Genomic DNA, 22543 nt, shown 5'->3' with positions numbered 1-22543 from the left:
TGGTTTGTCACTAGAACAGTTTTGCCAACTAATAGCTTATGTGATATATAACAAATTCACTGATTTTGTATAATACTTAAGATTACAATCAATAGATATTTTAGCAAAGATAATACCTTCTTTTATAACTATGTATTATAGTATTCTAGTCAAATTCTAGTATTCTGAAATACACTCTCTGTTGTTTTAATTATTTTTCCATCATCTTGTAAACTACTAATGTTTTGAACTTCATAGTCGGCTACACTGTGCTGCAATTATAAACAAAAAATAGGTGGTGAACGTTCCGTATTTTTAACTTTTCAAAGCTTGAAAGTTTTGCTTGGTTGACTTTTCTGAAGTGCTAACTATGATCCGCTAAAAATTGTGAGGGAATTTATCTGTTATATTTTCCACAGGACACAACTGAATATATTGAATCGGCTTACTGAGGTAAGTTTGTTCTGTATAGGTGGAGGGAAGTTTAATTCACCTGTTCGCGGTGTGATTTTACGTAATTAATAATAAGAATATTTTTACTGTTGATTATGGTTATACGGAGTATTTTCGGTGCACTTTGCTGCAGTTGGCTATATGGTGCAGCAAATGTTGCAATTTGGCCATTACCGCTCGATTAAAAAATGAAAATGACTGCCCTGGATGTGCGTGAGTTTAGTATGAAAGCATCGATAACAATTTGTTTTACTGTAACAAATGATTCGTCAGCAGAAATAAAGGTCGTGCATATTAAGTTTAACAATACTACTAAAAATAATTGTTGAAAAATTATAATTCCATAACTCAGTTTGGCTTGTGTATAGCCCGCTCCCCCAAGTTCTTTGTCACCGGAACTGGAAGGGTCACTACTACTACTACTACTACTACTACTTATATTAAGAACAGAACCCAACCAACCCCCGCGGGGCTTCTAACCCGTTCCTACTACTATTGCTAGTAACTGCTACTACTACTACTACTACCGCTACTTATACTAAAGCTTCCTTACCACAAGATTTATATCTTCAATCTTTTAACATGCGATTCCGAATCAGGTAATAGTATACATGAGAACCCCCTGATCTGCGTTTCTTCTGTGTTCTATTACCACTTCCACATGAAATACCATTTTCTACGTACCGTAGTGCAATAGTAAGAAGTATCCATGTGCACAAGACATGCGATATGCGTTAAATCCCCCCCCCCCACACTCACACATAGTTGTAGATAAAGTACAAGGGCACTACACATGCAGATATAAAGTACAGATACGTTCTTTTTTTATTTTCGAATCAGTCGATAAGTAAATAAAAGTCGCTTTGTTACCCCCTTTGTAAGTTCGTACATACTCAATGAATAATCCCTAAAAGTATGAGCGTCTGGCTCCTTCGGGAACTGATGCAGCTTCCTGTATACTATATCCCCGATTCATTATGAACTAATATGAATCGTTAGAATCACTATAATTCGTTAATAATCACTGGGGGGAGCAGGCTATACTCAATCCCTCATGTCCTCTCTATTGCCCTTCAAAATATTTGTCTTCGGCAAGACTACTCCACTCAGCACAGGCCATGTTCAAGGAAGCCACCAGAAATATTTTTTAAAATATTAGAATTCTTCCACAAACTATCTCCTCATGCTGCTTCAAAATATGACCAGTGAACGAAATAACATTAGACCTGCCTCATTTTGTATAGATAAAATCCAGGATGGCTAGCGATGGTGGGTATATACATAACAAAGTACAAGTGCAAAATGCACGCACATACTTGTGCTAACTGGCCATTACAAGCCAAAATTGTATCTAATGCACGTCGTGGCAAGGCGAGGCTGGTTGATCCGAGCAGTAGCGCATGGGTCCGTCCGTAGGCGCGAACCGACGCGACGTTTGGTATACACAAAAATGATTATTCATGCGAGAAAATTGTGTTAGGTGACTACTACAAAAGTTCTCATGTACTTACTTTATACATTGTCTATGCCTGTTTTTCCTCGTAGTCCTTTCGTGAATTCTTGCTTTTTCGTACCTGAGTAGAAAAAAAGAAAAATGAAATTTTTGAGTTTTACGTCCCACGTTATGCCGGCTAAGGTAAAGGAGACAGTGATGATGAGAAATGAATGAAATGGTGGAAGGAAGAAAATGGGAGGAAACAGGAGAACCTCGAGGAAACCCACGCACATGGTGTTTGTCCACCACAAAGTTCACTTGGGATCGAACCGGGGACCCCACGCACTAGAGATGAACGCTCTACTACTGAGCCACCGCGACCTCACTACCTGAGTAGAGTAGTTTAGGGAAATAGAATACAAGACGATCTTCCCGTTTGGGGGAACTGCCTCCCCCTCCCGAGGACAAAAATAATACGTCTATAGTAATAAATAGACGTATTCAGTGATAGATAATAAATAGAACAGTATAGTGTGAAAATAATATGCGACCACCCGAATACTAAGTGTGCCCCCTGGAACATTTTTTTTTCTGAAAGAAACACTGGCAAGTTGTAAAGCCAAATCATGTATAGATGTACCATAAAATATCTGTAAAAATTCGTCTTTTTATTAAAATATTTGTATTTGTATTCAAGCTCTGCTTCTTGCTACTTCTTCAACCCAGTAGGCCTATTTAATATATAATGTCAAATCGAGAGCAAATGAAATATTTTGTTTTTGCAGCATTAAGGGGCATCACAAATCTGAACGCAATAATCGATGTATTTATCAAAATCGGATAGTTTAACCCGTAGAAAAATTGTGTGTGGTTTAACCTTTTCCGATCCTTTGTCCAGTGGGACTCGAGAATGGCATAACTTTTATATATACGTGATTACGGCCAGTTCTGTTTTAAATAACTTTCTAGTAGCTTTTTGGTTGCAGGAGATAGGATATCTTTCGAAATATAGTGTAATCTAATTTGTAGAAGTGCTGCATTTGGGAAAAAATATTAATAATAGAATCTAATTCCTTATTAAAAATTTCTTTGCTTAAATCTAGCGATAGGTTACTAGTTGTTACATAAGACGATTCGAATAATCCCCTTTTACGGAGATTGTCGTTTTATGTAATACATTACCTTACTTTTGAGTCTAGAAATGCATAGATGATTATATAATCCTGAGTCAGTTGTATCGCCATCATTAATATCCTTATAATTACTAATTGGTACGATGGGTTCACCCGGGAAAGTTCTAGAACACAGGTCTCCCCCATATAGGTTAGTAGCTAAGTTGGTTCCTTTCTGTACTAAAGCTTAATAATTAATTCACATAGTATTGCCGAGCGAGCGTTAGCGAGTGAATGCGGGTTAGAGCCCCGCAGGGCACGTTATTTTCTGTCTTGATTGCAGCTCAATGGGCAGGGGGACCTCTGTTCTAGAACCTTGCCGATGTCTTTGGAAACTATGCCTGTAGAAGTTAGAAAAAGCTGTAATACTAACAAACATCGAAGAGAAGACAGCGTCTTTAAATAAATTTCCAGATTTTGATCTTTACTTCAATTTTTATTGCTGTTAGAATCCGAGACTAAAAGTAATAACTAACTTTGAATCCAGAAATAATATATCTTTTTATATTATTTCAACCCTCCCTGAGGCCTTCCTAAGTAACTCCCCTCTTGCTGCTATTTCTTTTCTTGATTATTTATCCACGTAGAGGAGATTCTTGAATCATCAGAATCCACAATCTGCCGAAAACGCAATAATTTTTTAGTGTTGATTGTAGATACACACACGCATCTTCATTTATGGACATTCTTAAAAGTGGAATTTTAGCCACTTATATAGTATCGGAAGGGAAAACTATTTACACAAATATGTGACTAATAACGATAAGAAACTATGTACATACATTTAAACAAATATATTCTTTCAACATTACAGCACAAAATGAGTCCCGTTCACGTAAAAACTATTTTTCACGTATCCGCATTCAGCATGCTGAAAACAACATAAAAAAATTATCCTCTGTGAAATTTTGTTGTTATTCTTCTCTGTTAATTGTAAGAGATTAAAATTTAAAAATCTTCAACCGCATTCAGAGATTTCATGTGTGGTTAACATCGTACCAAGAATTTAACTAACGTATGATGCTAACTTACGGTATCATTCTTATGTTATGTTATCATTGTTATCAGAAACTCATTGGTTATATTATCCACGATCTAGTGTATATCGAAAAAGGCACAGCCATGAATTTTCCACAGAGTTGTCCAAATTTCTCCGGATTATTCTCTTTTACCGTGATTTCTCCTAATGTATTTGGACAACCCTGCAGAAAAGTCGTGACTGGTCTATTTCGATATAAATCGTGAATAGCATAAGTAATGTGTTTCTAAATACGGAAGTTAGCATCATACGTTAGTCAGATTCTTAGTATGATGCTAATCATATGTGAAAACAACTCTGAATACGTCTGTGTATGTTTTGCAAAACCACTTAATTCAAGTGCTTATTTTTAATCTATAAATATCTATCCTACAGAATCCATTAGCAAGAAATGTAGCACAACTCCCTCGTACGAATGTTAAATTAATCAATCATGATGGAAATAAGGCTAATACACAATAACACACTGAGCAAGGCTATGTGATAATATGTAAAAAACACTATCACGTAACAGTTTCAACACAATAACTGTGACTTCATCAGACTTCCAATCCTTCTGGCTGCTTAGGAGTTGGTCCTTGGTCCTTGAGTTGGGAGCAGGCAGAAGGAGCGGAAGTCTGATGAAGAGACAGTTATTGTGTTGAAACTGTTACGTGATTGTGGTTTTTTACATGTTATCACATAGTATTCTCAGTGTGTTATTGTGTATTAGTACAAAATGGAAACAAGGCCTGATAGAATAGTTATGAAAATAAAGGAACAAAATTTTGGACTTACAATCTGCACTCTTTTGCTCAATGACTTGTACGACTGTACCCCTACCTCTCTCCCTCCCCTAACCCCTAATTCTCTAACTGCTCTGCACCAAAGTTTTCTGGGTATCTTATGTTTGGTGCTTTCGACGGTTGATTGTAATCCAGGATTGCCTACGCGGATTACGAATACTATTCAGCTTAGTGTTACAACAATTTTCGTTCAGAAACGAGGAAATCAAACGTATTGAATTACATAAAACTAATTATGCTGTATACAACGATTAATGACATAATACGTACAGAAACAACTTCACCTAATTCCTTAATCCTTTATATACACATTAATATGTTTGTTCGTTTGGTTTGACAAAAGTAATTAGATAGTACATACGATCTCCATCTCATGTGTGTAAGATCCAAATTACGTAAATCTTCAAATTGGCAATAAGTTGCATTCTTGTTTGTAAGTAGTAGAAAATTTATATTAATTACTGTATTGACAATATTACTAATAATGTATTTTTTTTTTCTTTCTTTTTCGGCAGAGATCCAAGATGAAGGGAATGCTTTTATTGCTGTTGGTTTCAGGACCATTCCTCGACGCTTCGCCGGTTCAAGCGAATGAGAACAGCGCTTCCAAGAACATTTTGGCTTTCGGGGGAAATGGCTTTATTGGGTCGCATGTTGTCTCTCACCTAATAGAAAAATACAAAACGTTTAATATCACTTTAGTGAGCCGAGGAAATTGGAGATTTGACGCGGAAAATTTAGTCAAGCCTTACGTTACACATTTTGCGTGTGACCGCTATGCTGGGATTCAGATTCTTTTTTCGCAGAATGGTTTGGCGCAGTGTTCAGATTTAATGGATTACATCTCTGCTGTGAAGTTCTTTGATTATGTAATCGACTTCAGTGCTTATGAACCACAAGTAATAAAAGATGCTCTGGAAGTTTTGGAAGGAAAAATAGGGACTTACCTTTATATTAGTACGGATTCTGTGTACGAAGTGAGTGGTGTTAATTTCACCGCTCCGAGCAAAGAATTTCACTCCGTTCGACCAATGGATGAAGATGAAGCCCAGGATCTGGCAGGAAGAGATTCGTATGGTGACCAGAAATTGGCCGGCGAAGAAGTTCTTGAAGAACAACGAAAAAATGGCGGAGTGCCTTTTGTAATACTTCGCCTTGCTGATGTAATGGGCCCAAGAGACAGTACCAATCGTTGGTGGATGTACATCTTGTGGATACAGTTCTATCACGTGATTGAGGTCCCAATTTATGTTCCTCCAAGAGTGGCTGAGCTTATAACAAGTTACACGTATGTGAAAGATGTTGCTCAAGCAGTTGATAAGGTGATTCAAAAGGGCAGCGCTGTTCATGATGAGGTGTTTAACATCGCGTTTGATCGTGATTGTACCCTGTCTAACACACTGTTAGAGATGAGTAAATTTTTAGGTGTGAAAAATGTTCTTGCTAATTATGATGACTCAGATGATGCGTTTTTCTATTTTCCTTCCGTGTTTAAAGGCACAATCGATATTTCTAAAGCTAAGCAGGAACTTAACTTTGAACCAACTCCATGGGAGAAAGCCCTTGAAGAAACGGTGCGATTCTACCAGGAAGCGTATTATAAGTTTCCAGCCGAACGGAACAAGATTGTGGATGATTTGTTGGCCCGTGTTGTTCCTCCAGAGCGGAAACAGAAGTTCCTATCGGCTATCAGGCAGAAGCTGGAGGGAATTGAACCACCAGGTGAATATGTTTTTGCTGTATTTTTATGAATTGACGCGTGTTTAGAATAATTTATAAACCTACTCTTGTTTACTGCTTTTAATATTTAATTCATTATCACGGTAGAGCACTGGGTCGAAAAGGTGTAAAAAGCTTTTTCCAGCCAGTCATCCTGAATGAGGTTTTCCTCATTCACACCAGGCAAATGCCAGGATGGTACCTAACATACAGGTCGCAGGCTGCTTCCTTCCTTCCCTTTCCCCGGATAGTGTGATCGCCGAGGGACATCATTCCTCAAAACGTGACGGACTAATATGGCCATAGATGCCGAAAACCCAGAAATCTAATTCCTAATCCTAATCCTAGTGACGGACTAATATGGCCATAGATGCCGAAAACCCAGAAATCTAATTCCTAATCCTAATCCTAGTGAGTGACTAATATGGCCATAGATGCCGAAAACCCAGAAATCTAATTCCTAATCCTAATCCTAGTGAGTGACTAATATGGCCATAGATGCCGAAAACCCAGAAATCTAATTCCTAATCCTATCCTAGTGACGGACTAATATGGCCATGGATGCCGAAAACCCAGAAATCTAAATTCTAATCCTAGTGACGCACTAATATGGCCATAGATGCCGAAAACCCAGAAATCTAATCCTAATCCTAGTGACGGACTAATATGGCCATGGATGCCGAAAACCCAGAAATCTAAATTCTAATCCTAGTGACGCACTAATATGGCCATAGATGCCGAAAACCCAGAAATCTAATTCCTAATCCTAATCCTAGTGACGGACTAATATGGCCATAGATGTCGAAAACCCAGAAATCTAATTCCTAATCCTAATCCTAGTGACGGACTAATATGACCATAGATGCCGAAAACCCAGAAATCTAATTCCTAATCCTAATCCTAGTGACGGACTAATATGGCCATAGATGCCGAAAACCCAGAAATCTAGTTCCTAATCCTAGTGACGGGCTAATATGACCATAGTTGCCGAAAACCCAGAAATCTAATTCCTAATCCTAATCCTAGTGAAGGACTAATATGGCCATAGATGCCGAAAGCCCATAAATCTAATTCCTAATCCTAGTGACGGACTAATATGGCCATAAATGCCGAAAACCCAGAAATCTAATTCCTAATCGTAATCCTAGTGACGGACTAATATGGCCATAGATGCCGAAAACCCAGAAATATAAATCCCAAATGTCCTTAATTCACTATCAACTGTACTGTTTCGGAGTTCCCTGACAGTTTTTTCAGAGGATCTGGGCAATTCATTTGCACTATTTCGTGTACACGATCAATATTCGTGAGACCAAAAGAATTTTTAATATGACAGTGGGAATTCCTTGCATTAGAATCCTCTTGTATTGAAAGTCTTGTTGTGGAAAACGTATACGGAAGATTTTTTATGAAGATACTCTGTATATTTGTGGAAATTTTGCTCGCTTCTAACAGGCACTGTGTGAAGAGGTGTTATGATTCTAAATTTACGATTAAAAGTTAATTGTGTGTAGTATTAAACTTGTGCATGATTGTCCACTTGTTTAACTTGCCGAGAATTTGTTAAAAACATATAAATACATACATTATATTTTAAATACTTGTCCAACTTACTACGAAGTAGCACTATAATTTTACATTAAATATTAGACGCAGTAAATGAAAGAGTAAGTTTACGTATTATGTTTGTTTCAATGGACTTATTTCCTTCCGTTTTGTGAAGGAGTTTTCATATAAGATATTTATTCGGTCTTGTTCCTTAGAGCAGCTCTTAGATAACGACAAGAGTGGAATAGTACTATAACTTTCGTGTATCGTTCTAGTTTAAGCCAGCAATACCATGGGAATAAATTTATATATACATAAACATTTACTTTGATATTCCCTGAGGACAGATATTTGTGAATAATCATTTGCGATATATCAGGTGTCTAAAAGAAGTATTGAGCTTTTGGAGGTCAGAATTGAAAAGACATTTATTGTGATTTGAAAATAACAGTACAAAAGCACACATGCACTATCGTGTTTACGCGAAGGCACCCTCAAATGTAAGACGCACTCTTGGCGAAAATGAAAAGATCTACACTGCATTGATTTTAATGAATAAAAAATAAATAAATAAAACATTGAACTTACTGCTGGAATTTATGGTATATTCATGTTCATCTGCTGGTACTTTTTTCCCAATGTAATTACGGTACAATACTTGCGTCAGTTTTATAGCAATCTATTATTGGTATCTCATTCATATATATATACATACATTAAGACTCACCTTGATTTTGGAGACAAATAAGTCGACAAAAAAGTGCGTCTTAGAATCGCGTAAATACAATATTTTGCTCGTCGTCTTTCTGCTATTTTTCCAGCAACACCATTATTCGTCATAGAGAACTTATGTGGTTTCTGGCGTAGAATTTGTAATACTTAGTTTTCACATACCTCTTTTGAAACTAATTTAATACTATTCAGGGAGTTCGGCAGAGACCGAAACAAATGATAGTCTAACGGTTCCGGATCCAATAGATGCATTGAAACATCCCAGACAAGTTCTCTTAATTTCTGACGGGTTATTAAAGATGTATGCGGTCCGCCGTTGTCAGTGTGGTATACAACATCCTTCCTGTTGACCAGTTCCGACCGTTCGTTTTGAATTGTTAGGTGCACACACGCTAATTGTCGACAGTACAGGTCCGAACCTATCGTTCTGCTCACCAAACGCATAGCATAACCTTCGTGGGGGTCAGTGTGAGCTCATAAACTGTAAAGCTTCTCGCTCATCATGTGATCAACCGCTTCAGAAATGGCTCGAGTTCGTTACGTTTCAGTAGAGAGATTCATGGATGGAAATTCGATCAAGTAAATATTTTTGAGTCAGACCATGTAGCATCCAAACGTCGAGCTTCTATTTGTAGCTTTCTCCAATAGTTTATAACACTGTTTAGTGATGGATGTTTTTACTCCGCGTTACTCGAATTGGCGTATGGCATCAGCCAATAAGCTCGCAGTGCGTTGTTACTAAACCTTCAGGGAGGAACCTAATCATTCATAATTGATTTTTGTTCGTATTTGTGGACAATCAAGATTGATTAGATTCATCACTGAAGATTTGGTAACAGCGCACTGCGAGCTTATTGGCTGACGCCATTTGCCAATTCGGGTGATGCGTGGCGATGTTAAGATTGCTTTAGCCAGAATATTCTTCAGTGTCAATGCGATTGATTGCCGATTGACTGGGTGAGAGAAGCTTGTTTGACATCGAGATTTCCAAAACAAAAGCGGTTGAATCATCTTTTGGCTGTTGCTTTTCGTAAACAGATACATTTCTTCATGCACGGGACTGTATTTCCACGTTTTATCGAAATAAAATTGTTAAATGTAGTACAGTTTGCGGAAAGTTCTTTCTTCTTTACTGTGCAATACCTTACGTGTGATTGTAAGAATTCTAACTTTTTTGCGGATCTGCTACCTTCAATTGTCTTCAGCTGTTGATTGATGTTATGCCAGACCCGCTGCGACTCGTATACTCTGAAATTTGGACACTAACGCCACCTTATGTGCAAAAGACTCACTACTTTTTAGACTTACCTGATAGTTAAAAGATTAACCGATCTTCGAGAAAATTGCCCCTACCTTGTCCAGGGAATAGAGACTGTCACTCACATAGAGGTCGAACCACTTTATAAACATATTTCACAGTTTAGATGAAAGGGTTCCAAATTGGAGTGAGACTTATCAAACTTGTTTATATAGATTTTTTTACGGCAATTTCTTTATGAAAAAACTGACGATGTGCGTTCTTAACAATTCTTCTGTATATCTTAACGATGTGAGAGTTCTGTAGTTACTAACAACGCGAGTGTATTTCTTAGGCTCTCCCCTTCTTCTTTGCTTCATGTAACTTACACACTTCTCTCCTAATTTCTGTGCAAAAATTAAATACTAATGATATAATACAGTGGTTCTCAAACTTATTGTTACCGCGACCCACATTAAATAATAAAATGTATTTTGTGGCCCACCTACTTTATTCAAATATACATGGACATTCTACGTAATGGGGGTGTATTTCAAACTAATTAAATTTTGTAAATCATATCTCGAATTTGTTATTTCCTAGACTAAAAAAATAAAAATTCACATGATATACAAAAAGTAATTGGAAAGCAAAATCTCTGTACAACTATTCATTGAATCAATGCGATGCATGTGCTTGTTTTCCATATTTATTAATAACTGTATTGATATCCACGCTGACGAATTAGGCTATCAGGTGCAAGGAATTGGACACTTGCAGTCGATTTCTGTATTTAGTCTTGATCCCCGCCATCGCTGTTCCTTACATTTTTCTATGTCTTTAAGGGAGTAACCAGGGCTCTGAGTAACCACTTACTGTATTGTTTACCTCATTAACAAACGCTTCCAATTTTCATTTTCTGAATAGTACTTCACATCAAAATAAAATTTCCACAATTAGAAGGAAAAGCTTCTAGCGACCCACCGAAAAAATGACCCGCCACCCACCAATGGATCGCGACCCACACTTTGAGAAACGCTGATATAATACATTACTATGTAATCATTTAAATGCACTGAAACACAAGTTTTCCTTCATAAACAACCAGTCTAACAACAGGTCTCATTCTAATTTTGAACCCTTGCATCAGAAGCTATTTTTATAACCTCTTCCACTACGATTTATTTTCTGAATTTTATGATAAACAGAGCGACTACCTCCAATATTAAATCATTTAATTTCTTCCGTTGCATCAAATTTCTTGAAGTATAAGTTATAAAAGTGTATTATAGATGGGTAATGTTACAATAGTTTAAATTTTATGACGAGTGTAGCTCGTGATTGTGCGATTTGGCACCGGGAGGTCATGACTAGCTAGACTCGTCATTTCAGTGTAAGGGGTTAATGCTTTTCACTGATAATCTAACAAGAGATTTTTGTGCTCTAAAGGCACACGCACGAGCCGCTAGACCACCGGAAGCTTTAATGATGAAAGTGGTAATGGTTAATTTAACTCCTGTTTTGATTAGAATAATTTTTTTGAAGTCAAGAATTAAAACCAAGTGGATTTCACTGTCAATAAACTCTTGTATAAGTTTATCATAATTATCATTATTTTTATTTTATTATAGCTGAGTCTGTGGTGAAGGAAGAGTTGTAGAAAGGAGGGGAAACCAAACAGTCGGATAACATACTCAGGTCATTATTAAGGGAATGGACTCGGAATCTCATGTTGGGTAAGTTTCTCTTTTTTACTTTTCCATTGTTTCATTATTTTTTTGGATCAAAAGATCCAATATATTTCAGTCAAAAAATGTCTTGTAGGCCTTATATCTAGAGAACTACATATAGTGTAGCCACAAACACAAACTATCACTTAACTCACTATAATGTTCTTATTCCGTACAAAAACTCGGTTTAAGAGCCCTTCAAACATTTTGTGACTCCTGCTCCAAAAATGAATTATTGGCCAAGATCGCATTTTTTTTTGTTTTTTTAATTTTTTTATTATTATTATTTATTTATTTTTTAAAATTTTGTTTATTTATTTTTATTTATTTATTAAAATTTTAGTTATTTATTTATTGCTAGTGAAAAATTTGAACGATTCTTACATTAGAATTTTAACTACGGAGTACAGATTGATGCACTCACAAAACTCCGGCCATCAGTAATTCAGACTCTTCAGTCAATCTGCAACACCAAAAACTGCCAGCACAACTGCAATTATATTACATCTATTGATCGTAAATTGAAGTTCGTGAGCAAGAATCTATTCAATTTGAAAACCCTTCTGGGCACATTGACGTTTGTGATTTCTTTCCATTTTCACGAATTAATTACTATTGGCACATTCACTGGGATCTCAAGTTGCTTATTGTTGCTTTCATGCTTTACATTCGTGTGCATCCATTTTCCAGCGTTTAAAAAAACTTTCATTATCAAACCCTTAAGGAAATACTTAACTGTAATATCATATTCAATCCACACTGTGAAAGCGGGATGTAAGGTCATGGTACCTGCCGGCAAAGGAACGAATACAATAAGCTGTGTTGATTTAGGAAAAAGTCAAGTTTATTCTACAGTGAAAAAGATTACTATTGATTTCCATGTTTTTTGAGGAATTATGATCGAAAGAAACTAGGACAACTTATGCCTATGTTTAAGCTCATTTTCGTTAACTGTAACACATCATCACAGCGACCTCAAAAACTATGGAGTAAACACTATTTTTTTTTTAACGTATCATACCTTTTACCCCCATAATAACTTTTTCCAGTCATATACGTATGTGTACTCAGTTTGGTTGAAGTTGCTCCAGGCGTTCCAGTTATGTATATATATCGACAAAGGTATCTACCTATTTTTCTTTACATCTTATCCTCAATGAGTTCAATGCAAATTCAAAGGCCTCTCCATTTTGTTTTTCTTTTATATATATATATATATATTGTGTGTGTGTGTGTGTGTGTATACGAGGTGTGTTAGAAAAGTAATGAGACTACTAAAGTTTGTACTAACTAAAGTTTTTATGTTTTTCAAACAACAATGTTATCCTCTTCAAAGTAGTTCCCTTGGGTAGCTATACACCGGGGGAGTCGTTGTTTCCACTCTTGGTAGCAGCGCTGGAAGTCTTCAACTGGTATGGCTTTTAACTGGTCGGTCACAGTCTTTTGAATGTTCTCCAGAGTTCCAAGATGACGTTCTTTTAGGACATGTTTCAATTTCGGGAAAATAAGAAAGTCACAAGGACTCAAATCAGGTGAATGGGGGTTGAGGAATAACAATAATGCGTTTTGAGGTCAAAAATTCACTGATCGAAATGGCCGTGTGACACATGGCATTGTTAGGATGAAGCATCCACTTGTCTGCAATGTCTGGTCTTACACGGATCACTATTTTCCTGAGCCTTTGAAGGACACTTTTATAAAACACTTGGTTGACAGTTTGTCCTAGTGGAGCAAATTCTTTGTGCACGATACCCTTACTGTCAAAATAACAAATTAGAATCGTCTTGATATTTGATTTGCTCATTCGATATTTCTTCGGCCGAGGAGATGACGGAGTGTGCCACTCTTCGCTTTGCTGCTTTGTTTCAGGATCGTACTCAAATATCCAGATTAATCATTGATCATACAATTGAAGAATTCTTGGCCATTGGTAATCCTCTCAAGATCAACGCACACGTTCTTCCGATTGTCCTTCTGTTCAGTTGTGAGGTTTTCCGGCACCATTTTGGCACAAATCTTTCGCATGTTCAAATAGTCTGTCAAAATTTGATGTACGGTGAAAGTCTTTAAATTTAACTGCTCACTCATCATCCTTATTGTTAAACGACGGTCTGATCTCACAAGAGCCCTCACACGTTCAACGTGTTCTCGGCCTTCCAAACATGATTTGTGCCAGCGAAAAACTTGTGCTCTTGATAAGCAATGTTCCCCGTAGGCCTGTTTCAACTTTTCAAAAGTCACTCTCGCGGATTCACCAAGTTTAACACAAAACTTTATTGTACAACGTTGCTCTAAATTCCGATGCTCCATTTCTGTAACACAACTTCAGTGATGGCGCTGTAAAAAATAATGTGTTAGCTGTACGGAATTATAACTCGGACTGAGGAAGAGGAAGGGATAACAAACCGGTCTAGCACAGGCTGGTAGACACAACGTTGCCAGATCACCCGCATTGTTGCCAGTCTCATTACTTTCCTCACATACTTTGTATGTATCTTATTAAGACGAAAAGACGTGTATGAAATTGGGATAAGACTGTTACTTATTATTTTTTTAAATCTATTTTTTGCAGGTTATAAAACCCGTTGTAGAAAGGAGAGATGTTACAGTGGAACAATGGGGAAACTGCACATAACATCCCGTGACAAGGAAGCACCGAGGAACTGAGGGGTCTAATAATAATTATATAGCCTATAGGAACATGTATGCTATACTCATTATTAACAAAGTGTTTATCTATAGCGTGTATCAATAAGGGGCGTAAGCAAATGCTATTAAGCAATAGCGGAGTTACTATGGTTATAATCATATTCGAAGATTAGTTTCTCGTAAATTTTATTTCCCTTATAACTTGCCAATAGGGACCTAATTTCACTAGGTTCCTTTTTTATTATTATTTGTTAATTCTTATTACAAGAGTAATTTTTCGTGTAAGTTAATTAAGTTTTAGACATGACTATAGTTTTCCATCATATGTTGTATCTTTATTATTTTTTTTCTCTGGTTTGAAGTGAAAAGTTGAATTTGAAACATTATTGCTCTTATACACGATATCAAAAAGTAATTTAAGTTACGCAATTGTTAACATTTAGCACTCCATTTTTATGGTATAGTCAGTTATTTTTTCTCCGGAAGTTTCGACTATAAAACTAAAACTTCTATTTTGACTTTTTTTTTTGGGGGGGGGGGGGATATTCTTTACACCTAATGGTAAGCCTGGCTTTGAAACACTATAAGGAAGTTTGTAAATCTGAGGACCACTCACTAAATATCACTTTCAATCACCAGTACCACTACTTCATATGTCCTCCTGAGGTTCATATTCTCTTCTGCTTTATGTACTTTGCAAACCATTTACGGCAACATCCTTATCATATTCCTCACCGAAATTGTTTACCAGAATCACTTAGAGCTAAAAGATCTGCTATCACATTGCCTTGTATTTTCCTTTTTACCATTGTAAAAGACTTAAACTTGTCTTAGGTTTCCTAACAACTACGAGGAAAAAAGCGCCATATTTGACTGCCTTTTATTTACGGCTTTGAAGGTCATTAGTTGTTTTAAAGTGTGTTGATTGTTAGGGGCAGAATAATTATCATTAGACTTGCCATCTGTTGCAGAAATAAAGAACTATGTGCAGAATGAAAGCAAGTCGGTCGAGGTAAGATATTGGACTGCGAACAGTGGCAAATTACAGTGTCGGGACTGTTCCGACACAGGAATAGACGGGAAGAGTTACAGGGTCGGGTCACAGCTGACATTGCAATGGGTTAATATCCCTTCATTTTCTTGTTTAAGTAGATAATTCCACAGTCTTAAGCAATATAATTCGATGCATAGAAATGACGTACACTTGTATGCAATTCCACAATCGTAGTCCCTTGAAATGAATCTCCATTCTGTGTTAAGAAAATACTTTTCATCATGACATTACCATACTAATAATAATTTTTCATGAGTTTTATTTATGTTACGTTACAGTCACCAACTCGGAAGACACTAGTGCTTTCTCACGATATTTTCCATTTTTCTTCGAAGTTTTTTTTTTTTTTTTCGCCGAAATATAACATTGCATCAAATATTGTAATAAACTCTAAAACTAGAAACTGCGTACAACTCACCATTATACACGTTCAATCCTTGTGATGGAAAATATAGTCGTGTCTAAATGGCCATTTTCCTGTGTATACGCCCCACATTATCGCTTGACTGACTCAATTATTAAAACAAAATGTATGTAAAGAGCTGATTAGTTTATGTACTATTTGTGTATTTACTAGTGTTATCCTGAATATTTACAGCTCGGTGCTGCTTTGAAATTTAGAAAATGGCTCCAACATTTGTTAAAATCTCTTGAAATTATCAGGGTTAACTCCTGTGCTCCATCCGTGACTCATTTCTGTACAGTCCACAACAAAAAACCTGCAACATGAGCATGTAAGTTTATTGTGGAACTACGCCTAACAGCTCAGGGAATCATCATAACGTCTAAGTGGCGCGAATTACGCCAGAGAAACCTCGACGTCCTCCCCTGCACACTTATTGTGGAGAAAAAGATTTTCGTCGTTTCACAATAAACACATGCTCATGTTGCAGGTTTTTTGCTGCGGACTGTACCAATAACGTAGGAAGTTTTTACTACACCACATTTTTCAACATAGCTCTGAAAGTTGGTGTATTTTTCATAGGAACAAGACAGCAAACGCGACAAAAATTATTTGGTGGGGCACTGTGGTCCAGTAATAGACTGCTTATCTCCGGTGCGAGGACATTGTTGGTTCGACCCCAGGCCATGGTGTTTGTCATGGACACCATCATATCCGTGGCTTTCCCAGTGTTCTCCCATACTCTCTCTTTCATTTCTCTCAGTCTACAGGGCATAACCGTGGTACGTAAAACGAATTTTCATTCATTTCATTTCCTTCTACTAGAAATGGGTCAAAGATGGAGCATTGGGGTCGATGCTCGTAAAGGAAGTAGTATAATATGTACTGTCTACTTTCACCAGCCATTTTTTTTTTTTAATCCAAGCACATTTACTAATACGGGGAGCCAGGCACGTACGCAGGAAGTTATTTCGGAAGGGGTCCGAAGTTATTTTTTTTTTGGGGGGGGGGAGAGGGGATTCAAATTCAATATGAGTATAAATTATATTAACATTTAGTCGAGATTTACGTAAAGACTGCCCTGCGGGGAGCAAGATATCGTATAAGTAAAAACGAAGGAAAAGCAGGATACAGATTCACAAAAAAACTTATTTCTATTCACAGAGATCATATTAACTGTGATATTTTATTTGGATTAAAGTTACAGTGGTCTAAGCCACTCTTTCAAACACAATACCACTTTTCTGATAAACAAAACAGACGTTTTACCACTAGAACTCCTACGGCAATCTGTTGGCAGTTGAATGAAGCCTTAACTAACTTTACGTTTTCTGTTAACTGACTTATCTACATCTGGTGTCTGTTTGGAAGTCTTTTTCTGCAAAGTGACTTACACCACACTGTAACTTTAACCCGTCTATATTACGCTTGCTTTACAGAATGATTAAAGCATGGGCTGGTTAATGATATTTAAAAAAAAAAGCCCGAGTTATATATTTATGTAAAGACTGCTGCTCTGTGAAGAAAGTTTAAATATATATACCAGAACATTTTTTTTAATATCGCAGGTGAGTGATGGTATATTTAAATGAAAGTTTGGTAAAAATTCGAAGTGAATACTTCCCCTTCGTCGTGGCCACTTTCAATGCTAGAATCATCATTAGAAAATGAACAAAACGACAATACATTATTTTATGAGGATCAGGATACTTTTAGGGAAGTTCTTAATTACTTTATTAAGACTGACGCATTTCAACCTAAGCAATATTATCAAATTTAAAGGGAAATGTGCACATAATATGATCATTTTTTCTCGACTAATTTAGTTTTTAAAATTAAATTTCTTTGTGGAAAACTACATTGTGTCGGAAATTGTGCCTTAAGAGTTCAATTTACTTCCCACATTCTTCAAGCTATTTGGTAAGAAAAACACTTTTATTAAAATTTGGTCCAGCTATTGTGGAATACAAGCGTATACGAAGGGCTGTCAAAAAGTTCCTGGAATTTCGTTATAACTTTATTACCAGAATATAGGCACACATTCACTTAACCGCCTTCAAAATAGGCTCCTCCGAAGTTCAGCCATCGCATTGGTTTGGATGACTTCTACGGTGGCAAAACGGTTACTTTTGAGGCCCTTTTTGACCTTGGGGAAGAGCCATAAGTCCACGGATTTTTCGTTCTTCCCCAAGGTCAAAAAGGGCGTCAAAAGTAACCGTTTTGCCACCGTAGAAGTCATCCAAACCAATGCGATGGCTGAACTTCGGAAGGAGCCTATTTTGAAGGCGATTAAGTGAATGTGTGCCTATATTGTGGTAATAAAGTTACAACGAAATTCCGGGAACTGTTTGACAGCCCCTCGTATGGTGTTGAATGATAAAAGCCTGGTGTAATAAAGTTACCATTTCGTCATCCACCAAGCGGTATATGCTGGCCGTAGAATTCCAACCGAGTCCCCAATTACACATTCAGTATCACTACTATTAACGCCTGCTCGCTAATTAAAAACTACGAAACTTATCAGCCCTGAATATCTTATTGATGAGAAATCACACTGCCCTACGCATTATGGAGGTTTTTTTTTTTTCTTTACATTTTTACATCCTGTTGAGCATTTTATAGTAAAATAAATATCAGGATATATTTAAAATTCTGTATGCTTATGTATTTTTCTAATCCTTTTGTAAAGTATATTTTAATATTATGTCTGTAAAGTGATCTTTATATTGAGAACAAAGTCATTAAGTGCATGTTTGTATAATAAATCTTTACTACTTCTTTCTGTTGTTATTGCTACACCTTAATAGGTTGAATCCTTTGTAAAAAATATTTCAGATTGTAAGTGAAAAGACTTTCAATCCATAGTTTCAAATATTATACAATGTGACTGTTCGACCTACTTTTTCACAGATATAAGAGCAAAAAACTGCACTTTAAAAAAATATGGATTCCGTGTACTAAATATACGAGGATAAGTATTAAAAAAAAAAAAAATAAAAAAAGTTCCCCTAGCGAGAAGGCTATTTGCCTCCATGTTAACCTTGGATGTTGATTTATTTGCCATATCGTTTCGAAAGTCATGAGAATATTCCATGGAAACACGCTCTTACGGGTCAGAGTAGAACAAAGAGAACTTGAAGAGGTCGATAAATTCAAGTATCTGGGAAGTACTTTGACGGGAGCGCTTACTGCATCTAAGAGATCAGGTCAAGAATAGCCATAGCCAAAGACACACTTAACAAGAAAAGATCGCTCTTAACTAGCAGCCTTAAAATTCGACTAAGGAAGAAATTGGTCAAGTGCTATGTATGGAGCACTACACTTTATGGTTCAGAGATTTGGATATTATGGAAGTTGGAGAAGAAATTTAGAGGTGTTGTTGGAGGAAGGTGAAGAAGATAAAATGGACAGAAAGAGTAACAAATAAAGATGTTTTAAAAAGGAGAGGAGGACGCTTCTAGCCACCATCTTCGTAGAAAGGCCAATTGGATTAGACACATCTTGCGAAGGAATTTTCTTCTTCATACCGCTATAGGAGATGGAAGGAAAGCGAGGAACAGGTAGAAGAACACGACTAATTGATAATCTGAAAAATAGAAGGAAATATTGGAAATTAAAAGAGGAAGCTGAAAATCGAGAAACGTGGAAGAAACATTTCCAGGCACAAACCAAAAACCTCATTAGTCCTAGGCAGAATTCCTAATAATAATAATGATAGTGTTACAAGGTTTAATAACACCGTCTTGGAAATAATGTGTGTCCTTCATATAGAAGAACGCATTTACAACGGTCTTCATTTCGTCAGTGGTTCCAAAATGTCTTCTTCAACGCCTAGTGTTGTATCTATAGCTGTTGACGTCTATCCAGGTCTTGGTGTGTTCATCACATGGTCTTTGTCCTCACCGAAATGCTGGTACAGTTTCCTTTGACATGATATGTAGACTACATACTTTCACGAGGCAGTTATGAAGTTCAGCACGCGACTCCAACGGATCCATTCATACTACACAACCGCTCGGACTTTCAAGTGTTCAAAACGTCTTCTCTTCATACTTGGAAGTTGCCAGGACCAAAATTGGTCGGAGGTTCGAGATTTCGGCTAACATTGCGAAACTGACATCTCCAGAATCTTGGTCGTACGTTACTAAATGACTGTTCTCCCTTGTAAATTACTCACTGCAGCTTTGGAAAATTCAAGATTGTTACTACAACTTCCAACTGACCATAGCAGTATATATATATATATATATATATATATATATACACACATATTTTAAGATTATATATTTGTGTTACAGTTTTTGGCTATGTAACATAGCCTTCCTCAGACATTATCAGACGGTTCTCACATTAAACTGGTCTTTGTTTGCCCCCTGTTTTACGATTTCTTGTAAAACAAAAGAGGGGAACTTATTGTCTGGGTACTCTTCATAGTTTCTATCTACATTGAAACCAGAAATCACCATTTGGGTTTCCCATAATATGGAGAAAATGAAGTATTTCAGCTTAACGTTCCATGATTATGCCCTTTAGGTTAAGGGAGACAGATGGTTAAGGCAAATGAATGATGATGGATGAACTGGTGGAATAAGAAAGTGGGAGGAAACGGGAGTACCCCCGAAAAAAAAACTGACACGATGTCTACCACAAATTTACTTGGCTGGGGATCATATCAGACCCCCCCCCCACACACACACATCAGCGTAAGCGCTCCTACCACAGTCACCGTGTCCCCATGTAGCATTTTGATAAGGGTATGCCGCACGTGTTATCACAGTAATTTGATGATTCGAGACATGGAGCAGTGGTTTGCTGTTACAAATAAACAGCTCATTTTTATTTTTAAATACTGTATAGCTAAGTTTTTTGTTAACGGAATTCCGCATAGGAGTCTGGTAGGGAAGTTTCAGTGCCTATTGATATAGTGTTCTGATTGCAATACTAGTTTCGAAAGTTACACTTAAACGTGAGAGAGAACAGTCACTGTGCGTTGGGCTGTGATAGAGAACGCGTGGAATGCAAGACTGGTCTGATCGAGTCGGTTGCTTACGAAAACCGTGTGGCAGTTATATCGGAAAAAGTGAAATTCAGTTTTACGTCCCATGGATATGACGACTAGGCTAAAGGAGACGGTGATGATGAGAAATGAAGAAAGTGGGAGGAAACGAGAGAACTCCGGGAAAACACACGCACAGTTATATTGGAGTAAGGTGGGAAATTCACCATCTGAAATCTTTAGTACCCTTAAAAAGCTTAAGATCAGCAAGATGTTTTGTCTCGTGCGCTCAGAAGTGACCTAGAACTAAGATGTTACGAGCGAAGTACGGTCACTTCCTCACTTCACAGCTTAAGGTCCAGAGAGTAAAAATCGAAGGCATTCCTTCAGCATTACACAAAAAGTGACCACAGACGGATTCTCTTCACTGATGTAGGATCTTCACTACTGAGTCTTTCAATCGTTAAAATGACTAAGTGAGTGTGTCTCCACATCCCAATCGCTCATTAGAAACCGCCAAGGATCCTGAGATGCCTTCATTCCGCTTCAGTGATTGTTTGGGATGTGTTCCACAAGGAGACGTAGCGCTTCTAGCAAGACTCAGCACCCGTCCACAAACCAAGAACAGCAGAAGAATGGCTTCAGGGAATCTCGCCATTGATTTGGCTTCTAGCAGCCCGGACTTCAACCCACTGGACTACAAGTTGTGGTCTGTGCTTTGAGAACATGATCTGCAGGAAGAAGCATTGAGTCTCTTCTGAAAGCAGAGGCCCTGCGTGGCGTGAATAATGGCCTTCAAATGTAAGGTCTATATGATGGTCACAGGTAGCCATTGCGACAAATGATTACACGTATTGCCAACACAGAGAATTAAAGTCTCTCACATCAAAATATAATTGAAGTGCTTGGAGGATAAAGGTGTTACGTTACATGTTTCGAAATGTTGCATTCTGGCTGTCCATGCGTGTTATATGCTACCTAACATTATTTGGCGAGTCCTCGTCCTAGTGCAGATATTTAGAAACGATGAAGGTGGTATGTTAACGGACAAAGTTGTGAAAGTCAATTTTCCCATCATATTCAATTTGTTACATACCACCTTTATCCTCCAAGCGCTTCAATTAAATTAGCTTTACAACTATTACCGTAGTTCATTATTGACTTTGTAACAGGACTAAGGTACATATACAGGGTGTCCAATATACAATGCAACCTGGAGTTTGGGAAAGTAGAATTTCTGAATATGAAGCGATACACAAATAATGATTATACCAAAATAAAGCCTTGTTCATGCATATATTTTTAAACTAGGATAGCAACGGTTGAAGTACACTAGAAACCACAGTGTTGCCAGATGTAACCAAACTTTTTTTTTTTTTTTTTGCAAAACATGTAAATTGACATAATTCATACGTATGGATATTCTGTCATTAATTTTCAGTTTGTTTAGTTGGAGTAGCTTGAAAACTATGGAGTAGAAAGAAGAATTTTTCATTTCCACCGATAACTAATCGGACGGGGCTTCTGTAAGGGGGAACTAAGAAAATCGTAGTTTTCATGAATTAACTCTCTGAATTGGCAACTTTGCTGATGTTTCAGTGCATCAAAATAT

The 22543-nt window shown here is 37.1% G+C and overlaps 1 protein-coding gene and 1 pseudogene across 1 annotated transcript; one reads left to right on the top strand and one right to left on the bottom strand.

Annotated features, from left to right (window-relative positions):
* The first annotated feature begins 227 nt into the window (after positions 1–227).
* LOC145675694 (uncharacterized) lies at positions 228–18713 on the top strand. Its single transcript, XM_081746298.1, has 4 exons — positions 228–432; positions 5379–6585; positions 11731–11835; positions 14402–18713. Exons 2-3 carry the CDS (start codon positions 5388–5390, stop codon positions 11757–11759), a joined length of 1227 nt encoding a protein of 408 aa, XP_081602424.1. The 5' UTR covers positions 228–432; positions 5379–5387; the 3' UTR covers positions 11760–11835; positions 14402–18713.
* Positions 13720–14139, bottom strand: LOC145675042 (protein GVQW3 pseudogene; annotated as a pseudogene).
* Positions 18714–22543: the final 3830 nt, after the last annotated feature.

Source organism: Thermobia domestica, chromosome 18 (genome assembly GCF_964235325.1).
Source record: "Thermobia domestica chromosome 18, izTheDome1.hap1.1, whole genome shotgun sequence".
NCBI classification, from domain to species: Eukaryota; Metazoa; Arthropoda; class Insecta; order Zygentoma; family Lepismatidae; genus Thermobia; species Thermobia domestica.
This window is presented reverse-complemented; position numbering and strand designations above follow the sequence as displayed.